This window comes from Paramisgurnus dabryanus, chromosome 11 (assembly GCF_030506205.2).
Source record: "Paramisgurnus dabryanus chromosome 11, PD_genome_1.1, whole genome shotgun sequence".
Lineage (NCBI taxonomy): Eukaryota > Metazoa > Chordata > Actinopteri > Cypriniformes > Cobitidae > Paramisgurnus > Paramisgurnus dabryanus.
The window spans coordinates 21729559-21752460 of NC_133347.1; the positions used below are offsets into that span (position 1 = coordinate 21729559).

The 22902-nt window shown below is 34.6% G+C and overlaps 1 protein-coding gene and 1 long non-coding RNA gene across 4 annotated transcripts; one reads left to right on the forward strand and one right to left on the reverse strand.

Moving 5' to 3' along the window:
- The first annotated feature begins 1100 nt into the window (after positions 1–1100).
- On the forward strand, positions 1101–15210 carry msi1b (musashi RNA binding protein 1b). Of its 3 annotated transcripts, none has more exons than XM_065260125.2 (14): positions 1101–1246; positions 1484–1524; positions 2558–2639; positions 2776–2860; positions 8797–8838; positions 8919–9011; positions 11638–11686; positions 12602–12684; positions 12765–12882; positions 13093–13173; positions 14295–14351; positions 14619–14681; positions 14858–14991; positions 15094–15210. In XM_065260125.2, the coding sequence occupies exons 1-14, from the start codon at positions 1116–1118 to the stop codon at positions 15133–15135; spliced, it is 1101 nt and encodes a 366-aa protein (XP_065116197.1). In that variant the 5' UTR covers positions 1101–1115; the 3' UTR covers positions 15136–15210. The 3 variants fall into 3 exon arrangements, with proteins under 3 accessions (XP_065116197.1, XP_065116196.1, XP_065116198.1); XM_065260124.2 differs by having other exon boundaries at positions 1102–1246; positions 14837–14991; XM_065260126.2 differs by lacking the exons at positions 1101–1246; positions 1484–1524; positions 2558–2639; positions 2776–2860 and adding exons at positions 3845–4349; positions 6054–6088 and having other exon boundaries at positions 14837–14991.
- A 6488-nt stretch (positions 15211–21698) lies between these two features.
- Positions 21699–22902, reverse strand: LOC135730169 (uncharacterized). Its single transcript, XR_010525917.1, has 4 exons — positions 22823–22902; positions 22391–22428; positions 22052–22159; positions 21699–21830 (listed from the first exon to the last, which is right to left on the reverse strand). It is a non-coding gene; the product is annotated as an uncharacterized lncRNA (long non-coding RNA).

The following is a 22902-nucleotide window of genomic DNA, read 5'->3' on the forward strand; positions in this document are numbered from 1 at the left end:
GCCAAGCTCTAACCTAAAAAAAGTTATGTTGTTTCAAACCATGGTTGTTTCAGATGTGTATGTTCTTGGTTAATTTAAACTAGTGGTTGGGTTTCTCATATTTTACCCAAACATGGGTTAAAACAACCCAGCATTTTAGCCGTAAAATGTTTTATTGAGTGTGGGGAGTGGGCCTTTAAAGGGGACAGTTCACAAGACATTTTTAAGATGTAAAACAAATCATTGGTGTCCCCAGAGTACATATGTGTACGTATATAAATATGGTAGTGGACAATGGGGGAGCTTGAAGTAAAAAAAGTGGGAAACATTGGAATAAAGGACAACTTAAAAAAAGAGTTTCATACACTCTTATAAATAAAGATGTAACCTTTAAGGGGGACATATCATGAAAATCTCACTTTTTTTCATGTTTAAGTGCTACAATTGGGTCCCTAGTGCTTCTATCAACATAGAAATTTTGATAAAAATCAACCTGGTAACTTATTTTTTATAAATTATTCTCTGCAAACATATATAGGTCATTGAAATTTGGCTCCCCTTGTGAAGTCAGAAGGGGATAATACCGCCCCTTAATCTGCACTATCCAACCAGGGCACTGCCATTTAGTACAGAGATCAGCTCATTTGCATTTTAAAGGACACACCCAAAAACGGCTCATTTTTGCTCACACCTACAAAATGCCAATTTTAAAATGCTATAATAAATTATCTGTGGGGTATTTTGAGCTTAAACTTCACATACGCACTCTGGGGATACTAAAGATTTATTTTACATCTTAAAAAAGTCTTGTGAAATGGCTCCTTTAACATTCAAAGAACCTTTCTGTTTCACAAAAGGAAGAACGTGATTCGCAGTTTCATCAACAGGTGAGAAAAATATAACTGATAAAGCACTCGTTTCATATCACTCGCCATCACTTATAAATACATCCTGATATTTGCTAAATCAAACTATTAACGTGACCCCAATAAATCAGTGTCGATCTGATCGTCACGATACGGAAGAAGAGGGCAATCGACTGACTCCCGGTCAGTTCTCAAGCGGTCGTGTGTTTCACGCCGGGACTGGACCAAGAGAGAGGTGGAGTCTTTGGGCTTTGAGCTCAAACTCACCCCATGCCAATCCCCCTCTCCACACTTTCTGCCTCCTTTCTCACACCATACTCGGACGGGACACACAGGCGCGCAATGGAGTCGGAAGGCAGTCAGAGTAACCTGTCCTCACCGGACTCACCGCACGATCCCTGGTAAAACTCATTCACTCTCTTCATCCCATCTCAGAACTCGTATATAAAAGCGTAACAGACGATTCAAACGTAAAGTAACTTAACAAAGAAGTACCTACAGCGTGTTTGTGGGTGTGCATCGCACCTTTGAGAATCACTGCCGTTATCTGAATGTCTGGAGATCCTGATGACTCTTAAATGTCTGTTATTTATATGCAAACGCACTTGTTGATCTCTCGTTTGTCTTGTTTTCAACAGCAAAATGTTCATAGGTGGTCTGAGTTGGCAAACTACTCAAGGTGAGTTACACTTTACAGTAGTTTCTCCAAATGTCAGGTCAAGAATAAGCACTGTTTCAGTAAGATCCTCAAATAAGTAGCGTTACTAATCCCACATGAAAAAGTACATACTTCAGTATTTAAAATAGTAAATGTACTACTTCACTATAGTGTTTTGAACTATACCACAGTTAATAAGTATACTACAGTATTAACTACAGTTTATTCATTTAATATGTATACTATACAGAATACTATAGTATGCATTAACAGGGTCTGTCTGTAGTAATAATCACTATAGTATACTACTGTGAATATACAGTATTTTTCATGTTGGATTAAGTGTATTAATATAAACCAAAGGCTCCAAACTTGTCATTTACTTAATGCAAATATTTCCCAATCAAATGGTTTCTCTAAAACCCTCTCATAAAAACAAAAACAAGTAGTCATATAGAAAAAGTCCAGTTGGTTGCTGTGTAATTTGGCTTGATTCTTTATACAAAGGCTATACAACAGGTTTAGTTAAGTGAATGGAGCTAAGTTTCACCAACTGCTGTCATGCTGGATGTAGGTTGTGCTTAGTATGTAGGGCACATTGTTGTTTTGAATTACGCCAATGTATTGTTCAAAATGAAGACTTTTAATAGTCTTCCTGTCATATGATTCTGCCAGGTAGTATGTTGTTGACATTTTTATAGATTCACATTTCCATTTAGGTTCATAATCTTTACAAATCCTTACAAACTTTCTATCATATGTTAGCCTTTAACTGGAAAGGTAATACATGGAAAATGTATAATTGTACTCAACATTAGATTAGTATGTATTTAAATAATAGATCTATATGGACTGTGACCTGTAATAAGTATTTTATATACCACAAAAAAAAGTGATGATCTCACTCTTCATCTTAGGTCATCTCTTTTGTTGACATCATCTATTTGTTGTTGATGTCATCCATTTAATATCGGTGTCATCGAGAAATAATCTCTGGTTTTACACTCTTTAAGCTTCTCGATACTGAATAATTATCATTGTCCTCCTTTCTCAGAGGGTTTGAAAGACTACTTCTGTAAGTTCGGTGAGGTGAAGGAGAGCATGGTGATGAGGGATCCAGTTACAAAGCGCTCGAGGTAAGGGAACAACCAACCTGACTGGGAAGCCACAGCAAACATACAAAGCCTTTACAAAGGCTCTTATTAATGGCTGTATTGTCAGTATACGCAGAATGGGTGGAGGTGTTGTAATTTTGATCTCTCTTTTGCCTAGGGGTTTCGGATTTGTCACGTTCATGGACCAAGCCGGCGTAGACAAAGTTTTGGCCCAGACCCGGCACGAGCTGGACTCAAAAACTGTGAGTGTTCATGTCATTCGGTCTGCTAACCGTCACCTGTACGTGTTCAGTTGTTTCGGTTAGACAAAAGGGTTGCTGATTATATTCAGTTATTATTAGTTTATTCATGCAAGCTGTTCAATAGTAAAGTGCTTGGATATGGTGGCTGTCCGGTAATCGTTTATCGATGCCGCAGATGCTGTGTATGAACGTAAGGGGTTCATGCTTGTTCAGTTTGCGTTTCTGTCAAACAATTTTAGAGGACACGGAGAAAGCGAGAGAGAAACTTCACATCTCTGCCTCTTCTTTTCTCAATGAGGTTGTCAGGGAAGCATTCCTACTCCGTGTCAATCACTATGGTAACTGGGGACCCGAGCAGGGTATGCTGGGAGTTGCTGGAAAGCCTTTGTGATTCCTTGTTTCAACAGTGCTCACCAAACACATTAGACTCATGAGGAATTTAAATTGTCTCTTAATGAAACTTTCTTCGTACTTCGTACATAATAAATGTACTCATTTTGATGAGATCAATTGGCCTACACGAAAAATACTGTAGTATGCTTTACTTACTATAATAAACTGTACTAAAATTCAATTACTATAGTGATTTTAAACATTACACATAGTATACATTAACATGGTGTGAAAACTTAGTGGGGTTTACTATAGTAAATGCTAAATATTTTATCTTGTTTGTTTGTTTGTTTTTTTAAAAAAGCAAACATAAAAAGAAAAAACTGTGTCAGGTTAATGACATTAGTCAAATAATAGGTGATTTATATGCAATATTCTGCATCAAAACTGTAAGAGTCAGTAAGAGTTAAAAAAAATGTGAAACTTTGCCGAGTGGTTTCGGGTGTTATGGTGCATCTGTTTGCGAGAGTCTTTTTGTCAGTGTTCTGAGCAGGCGGGTCCTGGGACAATGGTGCCCGTTGGTTGCCATGGTGATGGTGGAGTCACCCCCCAGGGGGTCAGTGGGGTGGGAGGGGTGAGGCCTAAAGAAGAAGAGAAAAAAACTTTCTCATCTCTCTCTATTCACCCTGCATCTCTCTCGAGTTTGAACTAGTTTCTCATTTAGGAGTGAAAAACAACCGTGCACCATTGGGCAACAGGTAGAGGACCTCGGTGAAACATCTCTTACTGTACTATTCAACGTTCCCCATTAAAACCCTATCGAGTCATTGTTGCTGTAATAAAACAAAGTCAAAAGTAGGACTGGAAAATAAATCAATCCAACATTACAACTAAAGTGAACATTTTGAATGTGTCCCTAAGCTCCAGTCTGCCACAGCCGGTCTGCTGTGCTGTTTTCTAAGTGCCTCCCCCTTGAGAGAGAGTCAGGGGAACATGAAGGTCTTTGTCCTGCTGTACCTCTATGACTGCGCCCCTGTGAAGGTGCCTTATGGCTGCTCGCCTGGGCCGACTTTAAACTGGAGATTAGCTTAACAAACTCAGCGCCGGGTTGGTGGAGGAGGGGATGCCGGAGAAACGGAAATGTTAGGAGCAACACGTAAAAATCACAATTTTTGTTCGGGTGGACAGTGAGATCCTTGTTTGAGGTTGTGTGTCTGGTTGTTTGTTTGTATTTGATTGATACACACTGCTAACAGGGTTCCAGCGATCGAACCAGAAGGATTGACCTGATTTGTTAAGTTCATCAACTAAAAAATAGTTTTGAGAGGGATTTGACAGCTTAAAGACGCATATTATAATATGCATCTTTCGTTTTACACCCGTTTGTTTATTGGATTTATGTACAAAAGTTGTCGACAGTGTCAAAAGCATAGATAACAAACTGCAATACACCTTTCTGTTATTGCATTTACATTTATGAATTTGGCAGACACTTTTATTCAAAGTAACGTTCAATTTATAAATCTTTTGTTCCCTGGGATAAAACCCGTGACCTTTGCATTTTTAACGCAATGTGTCTACTAACTGAGCTACAGTATAGGATCACTGGTATGTTTCAGTGATCATGCGAGTATTCTTAAAATGTATTTAATACTTTTGGTGGTAGAGAAAATAACTTTGTGTTTATGTGTTTGTTTTCCCCCCAAAAAAAGAAAACTAAATTAAATATTTTTAGACCCATAGAGAAATATTGGCAAGTTTTTAAAAACACCCTTACTGTGAATGCCATTAGTGCTGGGCAAAGATTAATCGCGATTAATCGCATACAAAATAAAAGAGATTGTTGGCATAATATATGAGTGTGTGCTGCGTGTATATCATGTATGTAACATGATATGTATGTAATTATATCATTTTTTTATTTTATTTATATGTAATATATAATAAATAATAAATAATTCATATATCATATATATATTCATATATTTATTTATATATAATTTTTTTTATTTTATTTATATGTAATATATATATATATATATATATATATATATATATATATATATATATATATTATATATATATTACTTATAAATAAAATAAAAAATGATATATTTTTTTAAATGAATATATGTATGGGTGTGTGGTTAAAATATACATAATAATTACACACAGTACACACATGTATTGTGCAAAAAAATTGCTGTTATTTTTTATGCGATCAATTGTGATTAATCTTTGCCCAGCACTACATATAATATATAAAACATAAAGCTCTGGAACCCAAATTTTGAGCAAACAAAGGTTAACACTGTTCAAAAAAAAAGTTTCTTTTAAAGTTTAAGAATCGAGTACACTATTAAAAGTATATAAATGTTTCACTTAGTGAGAATTTTTTTTTTTAAACGTAACATTTTTTTAATTGATCAAACTTTTACTTTTTACAATGTACTGATTCACACTTATGTGAATATCTATGGTACACTGTCAGAAAATATGGTCAAAATGTATACCCCAGCTTTCACTGGGGTTGTACCCTTTCAAAAAGTATTTTTTTTCACCTAGAGTTCATATTAGTACTTCAGAGGTACATACTGGTACTTAATGGTACATATTAGGACCTTTTTAAAGGGGTACTGCCCCAGTGACATAATTTTAACGACTTATTTTTTAAGTGTTACACCTCTCCTGATTCCATTACTTTCAGCGTCTCTTCATCTGTACAGCCGAAATAAACACTGACCGTAATCTTGTTTTGTGTCACCACACATTTTATCCTCAGCTTTCCTGTCATGTGCGTCGGTGGCTGTATGTTGATTTTGTTTGTGTGTGTGTGTCTGTTTGTTTTTGATGTGCACAGGAGTGGTGGCGTCTCAGCAATGTTGTGGACCAGAGGTGACTATCAGTATAGTCTAGAAATAATAGACTTAAACCGTAGCTTCTGCATCAGATCTCTGTTCAGATTAGCTTAGCCTCTTCATTTTACTCTCTAGATCTTACAATGAAACTCTCTTAGATTGAGTTTGTATGAGAATAAATGGGCGACTCTGGTGAACTGCTGTAGTTAATCTCTGAGGTTCTAGCTCATTAGCGTAGCTCTATTCGAAACCCTCTGTCGGACAGACTAATCATTATGACTGCTAGAGCTGTACTGCCTATTCTTTACTGTCTTCTAGAATTTAACCTCAGTACAGCATGATGTAGATTAGTCTTTGGTAAATATAGCTGGACTAGAAATGTATATAGACTAATATAGAGGTCTTGAGTATCTGTAATTTAAAACACTCTTGCTACGCGATGCCGTAGAAATACCATTTTTGACTGAACGCTTCCATAAAGAACCTTTAAAGGGATAGTTCACCAAAAAACTACAATTCTGTGATAATTTACAAACATGTATAAATGTTTTTGTTTTGCTGAACACAAATTAAGATATTTTGAATAGGGATGCTCCGATAAATGCCAATTATACTAATAATATGTGGCCGATAACTATTCTGAATCACACAGTCAATATTATTCACAGCTATTTCGTGTGCTACGGCTTTTGATCAATAAGTCCTTATCGATCTGAAATCACTTTTAGTTTGAGTCGTTTATAACATGCATTTGAAAAAGTAACACTCATCAAACATAATCATTATACATATTTATTATTATCATAAAATACCTGAAAAGGTTTGATAAACAGTAATAAAATTATATCTATAAGCCATTTCCTGGAGCTGCGTGTGTCTGGTTCTTCGTCTATAGCGCATATTGAGTTTCTGCACGAGAGCGCCCTCTGGCTTTTGGATGTAGCGGCATTTAACTGTATTTCATTGATAAGCATAACAAGCATCATCGGTCGATCGATTGGAGCCAGTGTTGGGGGTAACGCATAACAAGTAATGCGCATTACGTAATAATATTACTTTTCCGTAAAGTAACGAGTAAAGTAACGCATTACTTTATAAATGTACACATAAGTTACTTTTCAAAAAAAGTAACGCAAGATAATTTTCTATTTAATTAATTCAATTTAAAAATGAAATACTGAATTAAACTGAACATATTAAAGTAGAATTACGCCCTCTGTGCGGCTGAGCGGGAACGGTTTGAGTCAGAAGCCAGAGCTTGACATTTATGTGATCATAAAAACACCTGTTAGGCCTAAAAGAGATCAAGCCTAAGCCAAATAAGAAAAAGTAATGCAAAAGTAACTTAAAAGTAACGTAAGCATAACTTTCCATGAAAAGTAACTAAGTAACGCAATAAGTTACTTTTTTGGGGGAGTAACTTAATATTGTAATGCATTACTTTTAAAAGTAACTTTCCCCAACACTGATTGTAGCATCCCTAATTTTGAAAAATTTTAATAACCGAACAGATCTGGGGCACCATTCACTTCCACAGTATTATTTTCTTCTCTTATGGAACTCAATGGTGCCCCAGAGCTGCTTGGTTATATACATTCTTCTTCTTTGTATTCAGCAGAACAAAAAAAAATTATAAAGGTTTGAAACAACCTGAGGGTGAGTAAATAATTTAAAATGTTTTGTTTGTTTTTGGTGAACCATCCCTTTAACTTTCTGTTTCGCTAACGGTTCTTTGTAGTGAATAAAGGTTTTAAAAACTGCAAGAAATGTTTGTTTAAGAAAGCAAAAATGGTTCTTCTATGGCATTGCTGTGACGCACCTTCATTTTTAAGAGTGTATGTCAACTGCATCCTCAGTGGGTGCTGAACGATTGATATTATGCGCATGCATAAACAAAATGTGTTTACTCCAATTACAATGTACCGATATCTGGTAGTTTATTTCAATACACTTATTTGTGATCATAGTTATTTGACTTTTTAGGAGCTGGATTGTATCAGTGTTGTACAGCTCATTGTGAGATCTCTTAACAGTCACCATTAAACAATAATAAAACTATTAAACAAAAGTAAAATAAATACAAAACAAAAAAAACATAAATATGTGCTATAAAACAAAAACAATAAAGGAAAGAAAGATTTACATGCAAAAACAAACAAACACAAACAAACAAAATATTTTTGCTTGACTGTCAAAAGAGTGTGTGGGTCAAGGATGCTCTTCTTTCCTTGCTTTCTCCTTTTCATCCGTTTTTCCTTCAAACGAAACATGGTTGTGGTGTTTCTGAGTGTTTTTCTTGCCACTTAGTGATGTTTACAGGAAAGCTGACCCTTCTCTTGTCCAGTACACACAGATGGCTATGACAGCCTCTTTTGTCTAGTCCAACTTTTCGATTTCCACTTAGAAACCTGTAAACTTTTCAACCCCCCATTTCTCTCTCTCTGTGTTTTCCTATGGTAGAATATTCACCGTCGCTCTCCCTTTACATCATTTCTTGACACTCTTGTCTTTTTCCGACCTCTTTGCATATATGAATGTACCATCAATGTTAATAGAGGATGCAGTCAGTGCCTATGACACCAACTGAAACCAGAGCAGATGGGATGTGAGCAGAACCATGAAGATGTCAAGGTTCCTTCAGAGAACTCACGGATGTTCTCATGTACACTCCTGGGTGCGCTGGTGCCCGTGTTCCTCTTTCTACAGTTTCTAAACTAGACCTTTTCCTCTCAACCTCTCCTCTAGATTGACCCGAAAGTCGCCTTCCCGCGACGAGCCCAGCCTAAGGTTTGTGTATACACACACATGTAAGACTCTTTTTGTTGATAACATCCAGCTTATAGTTTTCACCCCGTCTCGTTTTTCAGTTGGTGACACGGACAAAGAAAATATTTGTTGGCGGTCTGTCAGTGAACACCACTATTGAAGATGTAAAGCAGTACTTTGACCAGTTCGGAAAGGTAAGCTGTCTTTTCAGTCAAACAATTGAGGGTGTTATAGCACAGCATGATGATAACAGTGATGTTAGAACAAAGCGATGTAGATTTAGAAGAAAGAAATGAATAATACGGAGTGAAATTAAAGAGAAGCGTGAAAGAGGACGCAAGAGATGCTAGGGGAGAGAGTTTAAGAGTTTGAGAGTTTGAAGGGCTGAGTTTTGTTTGCTGGGGAAGGTGGGGGAGATTACTTGAATTTGAATTAATCTGATGGAACAGCTGCTCCTGCCCTCAGCCCCCCTCCTGGCCTGTTACCACGGTGACCCTACCCATCCATTGTCCCCAAGTAATTTAGCGGGCAAAGGGTTTTGTGTTTGGGGTGTGTGTGTAGGAGAGAAAAAGAAGCAGAGACCATGTGTGTGTGTGTGTGTGTGTGTGTTAAGGGGGGTTGAATCTTCATAACTAAACTAATAGAAAAATACTATCCAAAAAGTGATTAAATGATAAATATGTGTCTTGTAAATGTGAGCATCTCACAAATTTGTTAGTGATTTGGGTTTAAAACTTTGGTTGAAAAGATTTCGACATTCTTGAGCCATACTTGAGTTTGGAATGCAGATAGAGAGAAAGAGAGAGATGATAGTTTCAGCCACCCGGGGAAGTTGCAGATTAGTTTGCCTCACTGGGCACTTTGTATGTTGGCCTGGTTTGAACAAGGGATGGAGAGAGAGAAAAAGAGAGAAAACAGAGAGAATGACTATACTGTTGAGATGGATTTAGTCATTTTCAATTACTTGTTTGCACAATACACTAGTTAATAGTAGGTAATAGAAAGGTTTAGATAAATAGAACTGGTACATCAAAGAAAACAACCAAATGCCTCTAAAATTAAATCTGATAGGTGTTTACTAAAATCTAAAATCCCTACTACACAGATGTTGTAAAGGATATAGAAAGATGATAGAATAAAATTGTCTTTTAGTTTTGTCTGTTCTGAATGGATGTTTCATATTCTGGAAGTAAGATTTCTTTCTCACACACGGACCTCTGAGTTTGACCTTCACCTTTAACCTTTAAGTTTAAGCTGTTTAGAGATGTCTGTCAGTGTACTCGCTGTGACGCACATTTCTGAGACACTCATGCACACACACACACACACACACACACACACACACACACACACACACACACACACACACACACACACACACACACACACACACACACACACACACACACACACACACACACACACACACACACACACACACACACACACACACACACACACACACACACACACACACTCACACACACACACAAGACAGATACATACATATTTTTACTCAGAAAAATCCATTATATTTGGTATAATCAATTTAGTATTGTTTAATAAAACAAAATATGAAGTTGTTACCCTAAGGGTCTGTTTCTATCGGATCTGACCTTTAAAGATCTCATGAAGTCAAAATGAGAGTTTTGTGGCTTTAAGACGTCTGAAAAGGCTTTGAAGCCTTCCTTAAAGTTGACTGAATTCAACTTTAGTGGATATACTGTACACTTTCGTCAACTAACTAAAAAGGATATTTACCAAAGTGATGCCCTCTAAAAAAGGATGTCTTTCCCTATAATACCAAACACATGTGTCACATATGTCCAGCCACACTGAGTTTTGAAAGAACGATCAAAATAGGATAATTTTTTATATTATAATCTTATATACTTGATTAAATCATAAAAAAATGTATTAATACTGCAAAAATTGTCTTATGTTCAACATACTCAAGGAAAAAAATGATCTTAATGTGCATGAGTGTCCTGTTTTGCCTACAGTGTACAGAATGCGCAAGCTTCTTTATTAGTGCTTTACGGTACAATTATGTTAAAAAATTCCTCATTATTAAAAAGTTTACGAATACTTCATTAGCAATTACAAAATGATCAGATAAGTCATAACATTTTATTTGTCATCAAACAGATTCTAAAAAATATAGAAGATCAAAATGATTCACTAATGATATCCCTTGGGTCTCTAAAGACCCAATGTATGCATTTAAAGAGCACCTATTTTCCAATTCATGTTTTTACATATCCTTTGGTGTGTAGGTGTGTATTAGTGTAATTAATTTTAATGATATGCAAAAGGTACAAAACCCAAAGTAAATGAGTTATCGTCTCCAACGTAAATCTCTTTTCTTGGACTACAACAAACACACGGATTGTAGGCAGCAGTTTACTTCCTGGAATTGGTGATGTAGAAAAGACCGACATTATCATAATTATGTCAAACTTTGACTCACAGCCTGTAAGTTAACTAATGTTAGCAACCAAACCTTTTAACATGGTAAGGAGCATCACATTTCCATCTGACGTCAGAGGTATTTAGGCTATTCAGATTAGCTGGCCAATCAGGGACACAGCGCTTTTCAAATCTGTGTGTTTTATGAAGAGAGTGAAATCTGGAGCTACAAAAATGCACAGTATGTGGAAAATAATGTGTATTTTTACCATAAACCATGTGAACACACTGTATTATACCAAATACACAAAATAACATTGGATTTCTCTCTCTCTCTCTCTCTCTCTCTCTCTCTCTCTCTCTCTCTCTCTCTCTCTCTCTCTCTCTCTCTCTCTCTTTCGATGCCTACAGGTCGATGATGCAATGCTTATGTTTGACAAAACAACCAACAGGCACAGAGGTAAATTTCACCGCATCATTTTTTCTTTTAATAACTGGGAGATTGAATTACAGTCATTTTGGCCCCACACCTGATTCTCCTTCCTGTCTCAACCTCGTCCAATCTGCCACAATCTCCTCTCTATAGCCCTTCATCCTGAACTCTAAGATAAGTGGTAGGTGAGGAGAGAGATTGACTAATTAGTGTGTTGGCTAATCAGGGTTTAGGCTAAAACCCGGTTAAGCGTCCTTCCCTACCCCCTGCACGGGTCTTACTGCACAACGATTACAGCTTACATGGCTTTCATGGCAGAGAGATGGGGGAGATGAGAAACATAGAGAGAGACAGACTCTGTTCTTATTTGTTTTTATTGACAAATATAATTTAGCATTTTTATGTTAGAAGACACATGAATAACAGACTTAAGAGTGGTTGCACGGAATATTTAGCAGGATGAGGTGGGATATATGCTCTGCAGTGTAATACATTTTTTTGCAGAATTGAGCATGCCTGAATTTAAAAGAGTCATCTATTAACATACTTTGGAGTAAAAAAATTGTCTTATTTTATAGAAAACTTTGTTCTCTAACTTATAAAAAAAAATGATGGTGCAGTTTTGGACCTGCCGGCAGGTCTGCAGAGTTTAATATCATACTTTAGTGTATTAATAATGTCAGTTTTATGCTGATTAACTTTGCTAGGTGTCCTAGCAAAGTATCCAAAGATGAAGTTAATCACATTTAGTATAGATATGTTCAACAATCATTCATACTTTTTTGTCTATTTTATTTAATATATTTGATATAGGCCCACTATATATTTGATAAAGACTCCCAACAAACTTCCCTTTTTAAAAAGTCTTCGCATTTATTTAAAAGTATACTGCCACTTATGTGATTATTTATAATGATGGCTGAATTATGGCATCTTCTTCAGGGTTTGGATTTGTGACGTTTGAGAATGAAGATGTTGTGGAGAAAGTTTGTGAGATCCATTTCCACGAGATCAACAACAAGATGGTGAGAACTGTTTAGTTTTTATTTACTCTTGAGAGTAGATACATATGACTGACTGATATCCTCTCTATATTCATTTAAAGGTGGAATGTAAGAAAGCACAGCCCAAGGAAGTGATGTCACCCACAGGCTCTTCAAGGGGTCGTGCACGTGTGATGCCATATGGAATGGATGCTTTCATGCTTGGGATTGGAATGCTGGGTAAGAGTGCACCCCTTAACAGGCCATTACAGGGATGACTTGTGTGGTCTCTACTTCCCTCTGCTGTTCAGCATGAAAATTGCAGGCCTGTACTGAATACAAAAGTGATGCTTAAACTAATTTTAATGCAATAATAATTCATTATCAAGCAGATAAGAGTTCATGTAATATTTTTCTTACTGTCTAATCTGTGTTATATGTTTTTCTCAGGGTACCCAGGGTTCCAGGCCGCTACATATGCCAGTCGCAGCTATGCTAGTCTTACACCAGGATACACATATCAGTTCCCTGGTAAGGCTCATTGTATAGCCCATTATATACATATACTATGTTTGGTCCTTTCATACATTAGTTATAAACTCTTTCCTAGGAATTTTTCTTCCTACAGCCAGGAATATCATCTAATGTCTTTGTAGTCAGAAAATTGCTTTTTTATGTACCAGAATAGATTTGAATACAAATTATTTAAATGTTTAGTGGCAAACATCCAACATTAGACTACATACATCATTTAAAGGGGACAGAGAATGAAAAAAAAACATTTTTACCTTGTCTTTGTTGGCAGCAAACTCAGCCAATCAGTAATGAGATTGCAAGTTAAGCCAGTAGGGGGAGCCAAATAGGTGCAAAACCACTTGTTTAAAATCCCCCACCCTAACAGAGCTATCTGAGAGAGGTTTTTAGGAAGCTTCTAAGGCATTACAGACCCAAACTGTCTACATGTCCCATCACCAGAACAAGGATAAATACCCCGTTCAGTCATTCTATGTCACCTTTAAAACTGTAAGTGATAATGGCCATTGGTTGTAAAGGTCTCCCAGATTTTGTGTGCAGGAAAAAACCCACTTGTGTCAAATATTTAGAGCTGGGCAAAGATTAATTTAGATTAATCGCATACAAAATCACAAAACCAACTTTTTTTGCGTAATATATGTGTGTGTGTTGTGTGTAATTATTATGTATATTTAAAGACACATTTTTTATTCATATATATATATATATATATATATATATATATATATATATATATAATTTTGTATTAATTTATATATAATATAAATTAAATACATGATTGTATTTATATATACATAATAATTACACACAGCCCACACTTGTATATTATGCAAAAAAATCTATTTCATTTTGTATGCGATTAATCTAGATTAATATCTGCCCTGCACTACAAATATAAAAATGTCATAACTGCGTTCAAGAAAACACACAACCCACATATACACACATCATTAATGGCTGCTTGTAAATCTCAAGCGTTTAAAGACTGTCTGCGTGCACTTGCGGCCTGCACGTCATGTTAGTAGCAGGTGCCTCGTACGTCTGCACCACCATGGGCCCTGTAGTGCTTGCCAGTGTTTGTTTGTTTAAACAGCTTTTTGTGTTTATCTCTATTCTAGAATTCCACTTAGAGAGGACCCCCCTTCTGACATCACCCCACCCCCCTGAGCTCACAGGTTAGTTACTCAATGAGCTTTACAAGCAGCTTTTACCTGCTCACCAAATTTCACCTTGTCCCAATATTTAAACAGCATATAGTGATTTAACAACAGGTTACGAGTGAAAATGTGAATGTTTTGTGCAACACAACCCAGGAAATCCTGCATGACAGTCAGATGTTACCTCTCTTAACCTGTATGATGATGACCTGTGGCATGAATAAAGCAGTTGATGCTCATTAACACATCTTGTTTGTTTCTGTTTGCATGTGAATGTTTTTGTAGCCATTCCTCTTACAGCGTACAACCCCATGGCAGCGGCCGCCGCAGCAGCAGCTGTGGTCAGAGGTAAGTGAGCTTTTGTTTTTTCTGCATCTCACACATCACCAAATGAACTGGCACTCAAATGTGCCCTTCAATCTTCAGCTAAATATCTTTATACGATAGATTTTAAAACCACCATACATAACATATTTCACTTAAGACGTTTGTTTGTACTGAAGGCTCCACTCCTTCCCGCACAGCTGGTTTTCTGGGTACCAGCAGTCCCGGGCCGATGGCAGACCTGTATGGAACGACCAGTCAGGAGTCAGCAGTCAGTAGTTACATCAGCGCTGCCAGTCCCGCACCAAGCACTGGATTCAGTCACAGCCTCGGGGTGAGTCCAAAAAATCTTAAATTTAACTTAACTTTAATTATTAGAAATAATGAAAGTAAACTTTATCTACAATTCTGTTAAATAAAGGTTTTCTCTTTACAGGGTCCTCTGATAGCTACAGCATTCACTAATGGCTACCACTGAAATGTATGATTGACAGCTACAATAATGATTATTGTTTTTATGTCTTCCCCAAATCTTAAAGGGCCACTCAACTTTTTTTGAAAATATGCGCATTTTCCAGCTCCCCTAGAGTTAAACATTTGATTTTTACAGTTTTGGAATCCATTCAGCTGATCTCCAGGACGGGCGCTAGCACTTTTAGCATAGCTTAGCATAATCCATTGAATCTGGTTAGACCATTAGCATCGCGCTAAAAAATAACCAAATAGTTTTGATATTTTTTTCAATATTTGAGTTTAAAATAGGAAAAATATCGAAACTCTTTAGTTATTTTTTAAGCGATGCTAATGGTCTAATCAGATTCATTGGATTATGCTAAGCTATGCTAAAAGTGCTAGCGCCAGACCCAGAGATCGGCTGAATGGATTTCAAAAAGGTAAAAATCAAATGTTTAACTCTAGGGGAACTGGAAAATGAGAATATTTTCAAAAAAAAGTTGAGTGTCCCTTTAAGGAAAGTTTTTAAAGCGTGTGGCAATTGGTCTCAATCAGATATAATGGATGATTTCTTTTAATGTTCATATTTTTAAATGTTTGTTTTTAAATGGTTTTTAATTGGAGCCAGGCACAAAGTGATGTGATGGCGGCTGCAACACTGTTAATGTCATGTGACATATTTCCTGTTCTATGAATTACTATCATATGTGGATCTAAACTAACTCCCTGTTTCTCTTATATAGAGCTAAACCTGTAAATAATTTCATAAGTGTTTGGTTTAACAAGATAACATCTTAGTGTAATTTTCTTCGTTCTGCTTCTTTCTGAATATTTTGTTTCTTTCTGGTGTTTGAGGTTTCGTCTGTTTTGGTCAGGACACTATACACATGTTGTAGGTAATTGTAGGAAAACTTTTTTGCAGTGTGACGGTCTTACAAGAGCAATAATCTGTGACATATCTTTGTAGTGTATTTAAAAGACTAAATCATTAGGGACATTTTTTACAGAAGAATATAGTATGATGGGATATCAAAATGTATATTTTGTTAGTTTGTTTGCAACTGGATTCATTACATTGATCATGAAGTTAGCGATAAGAACTTAGTTTCAGTCTCGATTGTGTAAAATATTGTACATAATGTCTTTTTTTGAGATCTGTGTGATCGGTCAATGTGATGAGTTTTTTACACTCAAGAACACAGACACGTGATACTCTTTGTGTCTTAAAAAATTATGTTTTTTTTTTCTTCATGTAATTACAAACTTGAACTTGTTTTGTTTTTGTTCAGTGTATTTTTCTTGACAGAAGGCAAAGTGAACAATGATGTTACTGAGTAAGTGTGAAATGTGAATGTTATTATCTTCAGTAAGATGATTTAAAATGTGAATTGTAACCCCTCTTCTCCTAATGGTCAGACATTTACATTATTTTTACCAAATTTATATCCAAGTTAACACAAAGTCAGGTAATGATTTGCTTATGCTTCAATTAACTGAAGATTCACAACAGGTAAATATGACAACACTAATATTACAACATGTTTTATAAAGTAATCAGGATGGATGTTAAAATTGAAAGTATTAATGTTTCTTATTTGAAGCCTGACCCTTTCTGAAATTTTAAATAAACAAAAATTGAAATAAATTATTTCAAATATCAGTATTTGTTATTTTTTTATTGAACTTTATTGCATAAACGGTACCATTCATAGCCTGTGGTTGATTCCCTCTTATAAAAGTAAATGAACACAAACACAGACATATGCAATTATGCATACACATGTGTGCAACTATAAGTTATTAAAGTATTTTAAGTCACTGGCGTTGCACATACTGTATAACACGTATGATAAGATTATATTTTTATCTTTATAAAAAGTTAAAAAGCATGTTGTCAACAAAGCAACAAAATTATTGACATAAATTGTTTAAAATTAAAAAGTGTACACAAAAATGCTGGGTGATTTTCATAAAGGGTTAAACAGTGAAACAAATGAAACAAAATAACCCAGCATTTTGGTTTGACACAACCCAATTGGAAGAGTTTGTCCCTTTTTGAGCCAATGCTGAGTCAAAAATAACCCAGCATTTGTTTTAGTGTATCCACCCTGTTTGAAAATATTTTTATATTTATTGGGCTGTAATTTCCAGTATATTCCACTTTGGGGAAGTTTCCCGGACAGGGTTTAGATAAATGCAGGACTAGGTCTTAATTATATTAGGACATTTTAGTAGTTTTTACAAACGTACTTTACAAAAAACATTACAGGTGTGCATCTTTAGACAAAACATTGGTACTGGTATATGTGAAGATTTGTTAGTGCAATTTGTTTTTTAAATGAAATCAGCTCAAGCATGCAGTTTAGTCTGGGACTAGCCCTGTCCGAGAAACCGCACCTTTATCTTTTTAAATGGACTAAAAAGTCTAAGGTATGTACACTCTAAAAAAATTATGTGTTCATTTTTTACACATTGCTTGTGTCATGCCATTTAACACATTTATGTTTTACTTCGTATTAAAATGAATAAAAGGGACAACACAAGTTGTGTTAAAAATAACACAAAATGTGTTCTTCCAATAATAACACAGTCATGTGTTGTTTTTAACACATCTGTTTTAGAGTGTACATTTAAAAGATAAATAAACAAAAATAAATGCAACTACAGATAGGAAACCAATTGATGCGGGCTTCAAAGCATTAAATATTGTTTTGCTGTTATGCAGGATTGCATCTTTTCACAAGTCGTTGTATAGGTTTCAGATTATTTTCTGTGTTTTTGTGTCGTTCAGTATGATTGGGTGTCCTTCACTGATAAGAAAACTCAAAAGAAAAAAGCTTCCAAAACATTAAAAATCTTTATATTCAATTAAAATAAACATTAGAAAAGTAATTTTTTTTTTTACAAAAATATCTTCATAAAATCATTGTTATTTTTTTTTAAATAAATGTACAGGTCACTGTGGCTGGTACGAGAAATGCACAGTTCTGAAAATAAATCATAATACAATTATTGCATCTGGTTATATTAATGTGCAAAGTAAAACTGACACACTTGCTTGGTAACAAGTTGAATATTAAATGGTCTAATTATGCAAAGCTTACCTGCTTGCTTATTTCTGGAATGCAGTATAATAAACAACAGATGTTTCATAAATGACAGGATACTGTGATCCAACCATACCATCAACCTGAGAGTGAAATAACTTACAAAATAATACCACAATATTACTTATCAATTCCTTTCACTGTAACAGAAATTTTATGAATAAATGTGTAAATAAAACTCACTTACAATAGCATATTTTGCTTTAAAATTACTTCTGAAATGTCCTAGATTAAAAAAGAAAGATGTGCAAATGTTAAACCTGGACACCAATTACAAAAATGACAATGGTTTGTGTACAGTATGAGAAATTCAAGTGCAAGTGAAATTTGCCAAAATTACTTACGTTGGTAAAGTATGTGAAAGACAAAGGCAACACAGCTTAGCAGGAGAATTCCCAATACTGAAAGTGACGCTATCATTATTTTGGCCTCAGAGGAATTAACTGGACTTGAAATGGTGATTGGTGGATCTGGTGTTGTACTGGCTGTTGTAATGGATGAAGTTGTATTGTTGTTTAAAATTAGCATCACATTCAACATTTTGAGGGACTGGACATTTTAGAACTAAAAGTTTAATCATTGGCAATTACAAAAGCTGTAAGCATTATTTTTTCTATTTTTGAAAGATTTAGAATAACAGATGCTTATTAAACAATTTAATTGTAGAGCTCACCAATATATACACGTGTCCCATTTCCATATACAGTTTTAAGTGTGGGAACATCTTGCCACACTTTGCAGTAATAAACACCAGTGTGATGTAGCTGTATTGAATTCAGGTGAAATATTGCAATGATTCTCTCATTTCCATTATATACTTGATGCTTAGATATATTATATGCTTCACTGTGCATGCCAGTGAGATTAGTTTTTAACCACAACACATATATTCTGTCCACTTTTGAATCTGCTTGAATGTGACAGTTAATGCTAACATTTGTGCCCTCAGATGCATTTATTATCTCAGGTGTTTGCTGAACAAATAGTCCAAGTACATGGATAAGACCTAAATAAAAAATAGTTTTCATTAGAATATTAAAGTGTTATTTCATTAGCTGTCTGACAGGTTCACCATTTTAGTTTGTTCAGGAAAATAAAAAGGCAATACTTACCTGTGAGAGAGATGATTATGAGGTAAACAGATGGACTTGTTGTCATTTTATCTAAGCAGCAGACAGATTGTTTCACACATTAACAGAAGCAGGTGTTTGTGTGATGTATATACTGTCAGTTGAAACAAAGCACATTATCTGCGTAGTCTCACATGCACTTATAAAACCCACAGACAGGATACCACTGTTGACCTATGTTGTCACATTGGTTTATTATTTTTAAACAATATATCTACTGTATTATAAATTAAATATTAGAAAATATTATGTAAATATCTTTGGGATCTATTTCCCCAAAATCAACAACAAGTGAAAATCTTTATTTCATTTTCTGCAATTCACTATTAGCTGGTGTACTATAAAAACCTGTCATTCTATCTTACACTTCACTTGAGCAATAGCAGAAAACTGCAGGATCTCTTAAACCTAAATAAAATGAAACCTTAATTTCTAATTTTTTACATCATCCTGGTCAAAAACACTCAAGATATGTTTAGTGCCAAGAGAGGTCACACTAAACACAGACAATGCCTTAAGAAGACATTTAGTCCGAATTTTATTTTTATTTTTACATATTTCCTGTATTTTCTGTTCGTTTGTTAATAAAATAGATTGAAAAATAAATATGGATGGACATTAAAACTTCTAAAACAACAAGTCTGTTGCTGGCCTAAGACTTTTGCACAGTACTGTATATAAACATAAATACAATGTGTTGCTCAAAAATGCAGCACAGGAAATTCAGATTTTAAAATGAAAGAATGCAAAAAAATACACAAATGAAAACAAAAAATTATATCCTACAAAAAATCCCACTTGTGTCAAAAATATATTTTTTAAATCACTTAAACAAAAACACTTAAGCCTTACAAAACTTCCAGACAGTCAGATGTTACCTCTCTTAACCTGAATTATGATAACCTTTGGTCAACATGAATAAAACAGACAGTTGATTCTCATTAACATATCTTTTTTCTTGTTTGTTTCTTTTTGCGTGTGAATGTTTTTGTAGTCATTTCTCTTACAGCGTATCAACCCATGGCAGCGGCCGCCGCAGCAGCAGCTGTGGTCAGAGGTACATGAGCTTTTGTTTTTTCTGCATCCCACACATCACCAAATGAACTGGCACCCAAATGAACTCGTTCAATCTTCAACTACATGTCTTTATATGATTTACTGTTAATGGAAACCGATTTTTGAACCACTGTACATGTTGTAAAACGGTTTACCTGTTCATTAAAACACATTTGGTTGTATTGTATTGTATTGTATTGGGTTTTATTTACCTGTACATATTTTATTTACCTGTACATATTGTCTTTGAATGGTTTTGATTTGGAGCCAAGGCATGTGATGGAAGCTGCAACAGTATTTATATGATATTAACAGGACATATTTCCTGTTTTATGAATTACTATCATGTCTGGGCCTAAACTAACTCCCTGTTTGCTACAGCGTAAAACTGTGAAAGTGTGATAGAAATACATTTGAATTGAATTAAATGGTTTTGTAGAAAATCTTTGTTTAAAAGTCTTACAGAGTCGATAAATATTGTTCCTATTGAGTGACTGGTAAATATAAAAAAGTAAATAAAGAAAATATTAATTTAATATACTAAATAGACTGTTAAAATTGAAGGTTTTCTTTTAAAACAATTGTAAGTGGAAAAATCTAAAAAATAAAAATGATTTCAAATGTAAGTGCCACTTGAGAACTGTTATATAACTTTAAAAAGTGTGCCGTGTCTTGTGATTTTGTTGGCATTTTCTCACCTTTGGCTTTATAAAGACCCACGTCTGTTAATTCCCTCTTATGAAAGTAAGATGATCACCCCCACAAATTTAAACTTGTATATTAGTTCATGCATTAAATAAATGACAATTAAATGAAATAATTATTTTAGTGAAACAGCTTGTTCAAGCATCATGGCTTTAAGTTGCTGAATGTTTGCACATATAACACATGTACATTTATGATGTGTCTTTTTATATGTCACATATCATATTTGTTATGATTAGTTGTCAGTGCATGTAACAGAAAGATGATGTAAATTTAAGGATAATACATGCTGTGGGTTGATAAGCATTATATCTAATTTTGCTATTACACAGGGTTGCACCTTAACTATTATTTATTTAAACTTTCTTGTTCAGTCATTTCTTGACTGGGTGGGTGAATCTAAAGTCCTACACTGATGAGAAAAAAAGATTTCAATTCTGCTGCATTATAAAGACATTTCTGCTTTAAACAAACTAAAACATAAGTTGACAGAACTGTCTCTAAAAGTGTGACAAATTTAAAAAAAGAATCAAACTAAAAATTATCATTTATACAAATATATATTTAAAAAAAATTATAAGGAGGTTACAGTTTTAAAAACATTCAGACAAAGTACAAAAAAATCACCCTTCATCGTTAGGTTTACTCTTTATGTTGACTTGAGAGTAAGTCACTGTATCTTCAGGACAAGACACTGCGGTAAATACCAGAGCTTCACAGTTCTAAACAAGAAGAAGTCATAATTATTACATCTTGTTATTTAAATATGAAACTAGTTATATTTATGTGAAAAACAAAAAAGAATTCATGTGCAAAATAAAGCAAATTAATGTGTAAAATTAAAGGCTTGCTTAAATATCGGCAATACATTTTTAACTAAAGTTTAAACTAAGCATCACTTAGAAAATGAAAAATATCAGGACTCCTAAAATGCAACATTTACCTCATTTTTTGTTTTCACTCTGTCTCTGTTTTTTTGAATGTTTATTGCAGCATAAACAACAGGATTTTCAGGAGTGACAGCATACGGCAATCCAGTGGTAGCATCGTCCTGTGAGTAAAATAACTTCTTAAAAAGAAACTTTTAAAACCATCAGTTTATCACATAAACAAACACATTACACTCTAAATATTATGGGTAATCAAAGGTTGGGATAGACCAACCCAGCATATGTACATATAACCTAATTGTTTGTTCTTTTCAGATTTTACCCAACCTTGAAAACAAGCATTTTGTGTGTGGTTAATACTGTATAAATACTGTAAATGACATGACACTTACTATTGCTTCTTTTGCTCTACAGCCACTTATTTTGTTTTCTAGTTAAAAAAAACATGCAAATGTTACACTTGGACACTTCAACTCTAATAAAATAACTTTACATAAAAATAGAGATTCTTTGAGAGACTGTACGTTGAGACCATTTAACAAAGTATTTTTCTGTTACATTAAAGTTTCTCAGTAGTGGATAAAAGTTTTGACTGGTGCTTTTAAAAATTTATTCTTATATGGCATTGCTGTGAATAATCTTGTATAGATAGATTCATTTTAGTGCATTTCAAAAAACATTATTCTTTTTGAGAGTGTATTCACATTGCATTTGTTCTTAGCCTAGATTGCATTACTTTTAAATAGAAAAGTTTATTTGTGACTCAAAGAAAAAGTAATTGTGATAGACCTCTAAACATGGTAATATTACACAGTGTTACTTACTTTTGTAAAAGATGAAAAACATCAAAGCAGTGCAGAGAATCAGTAAGAGAATTCCCAACCCAAGTGTCGGCATCATCACT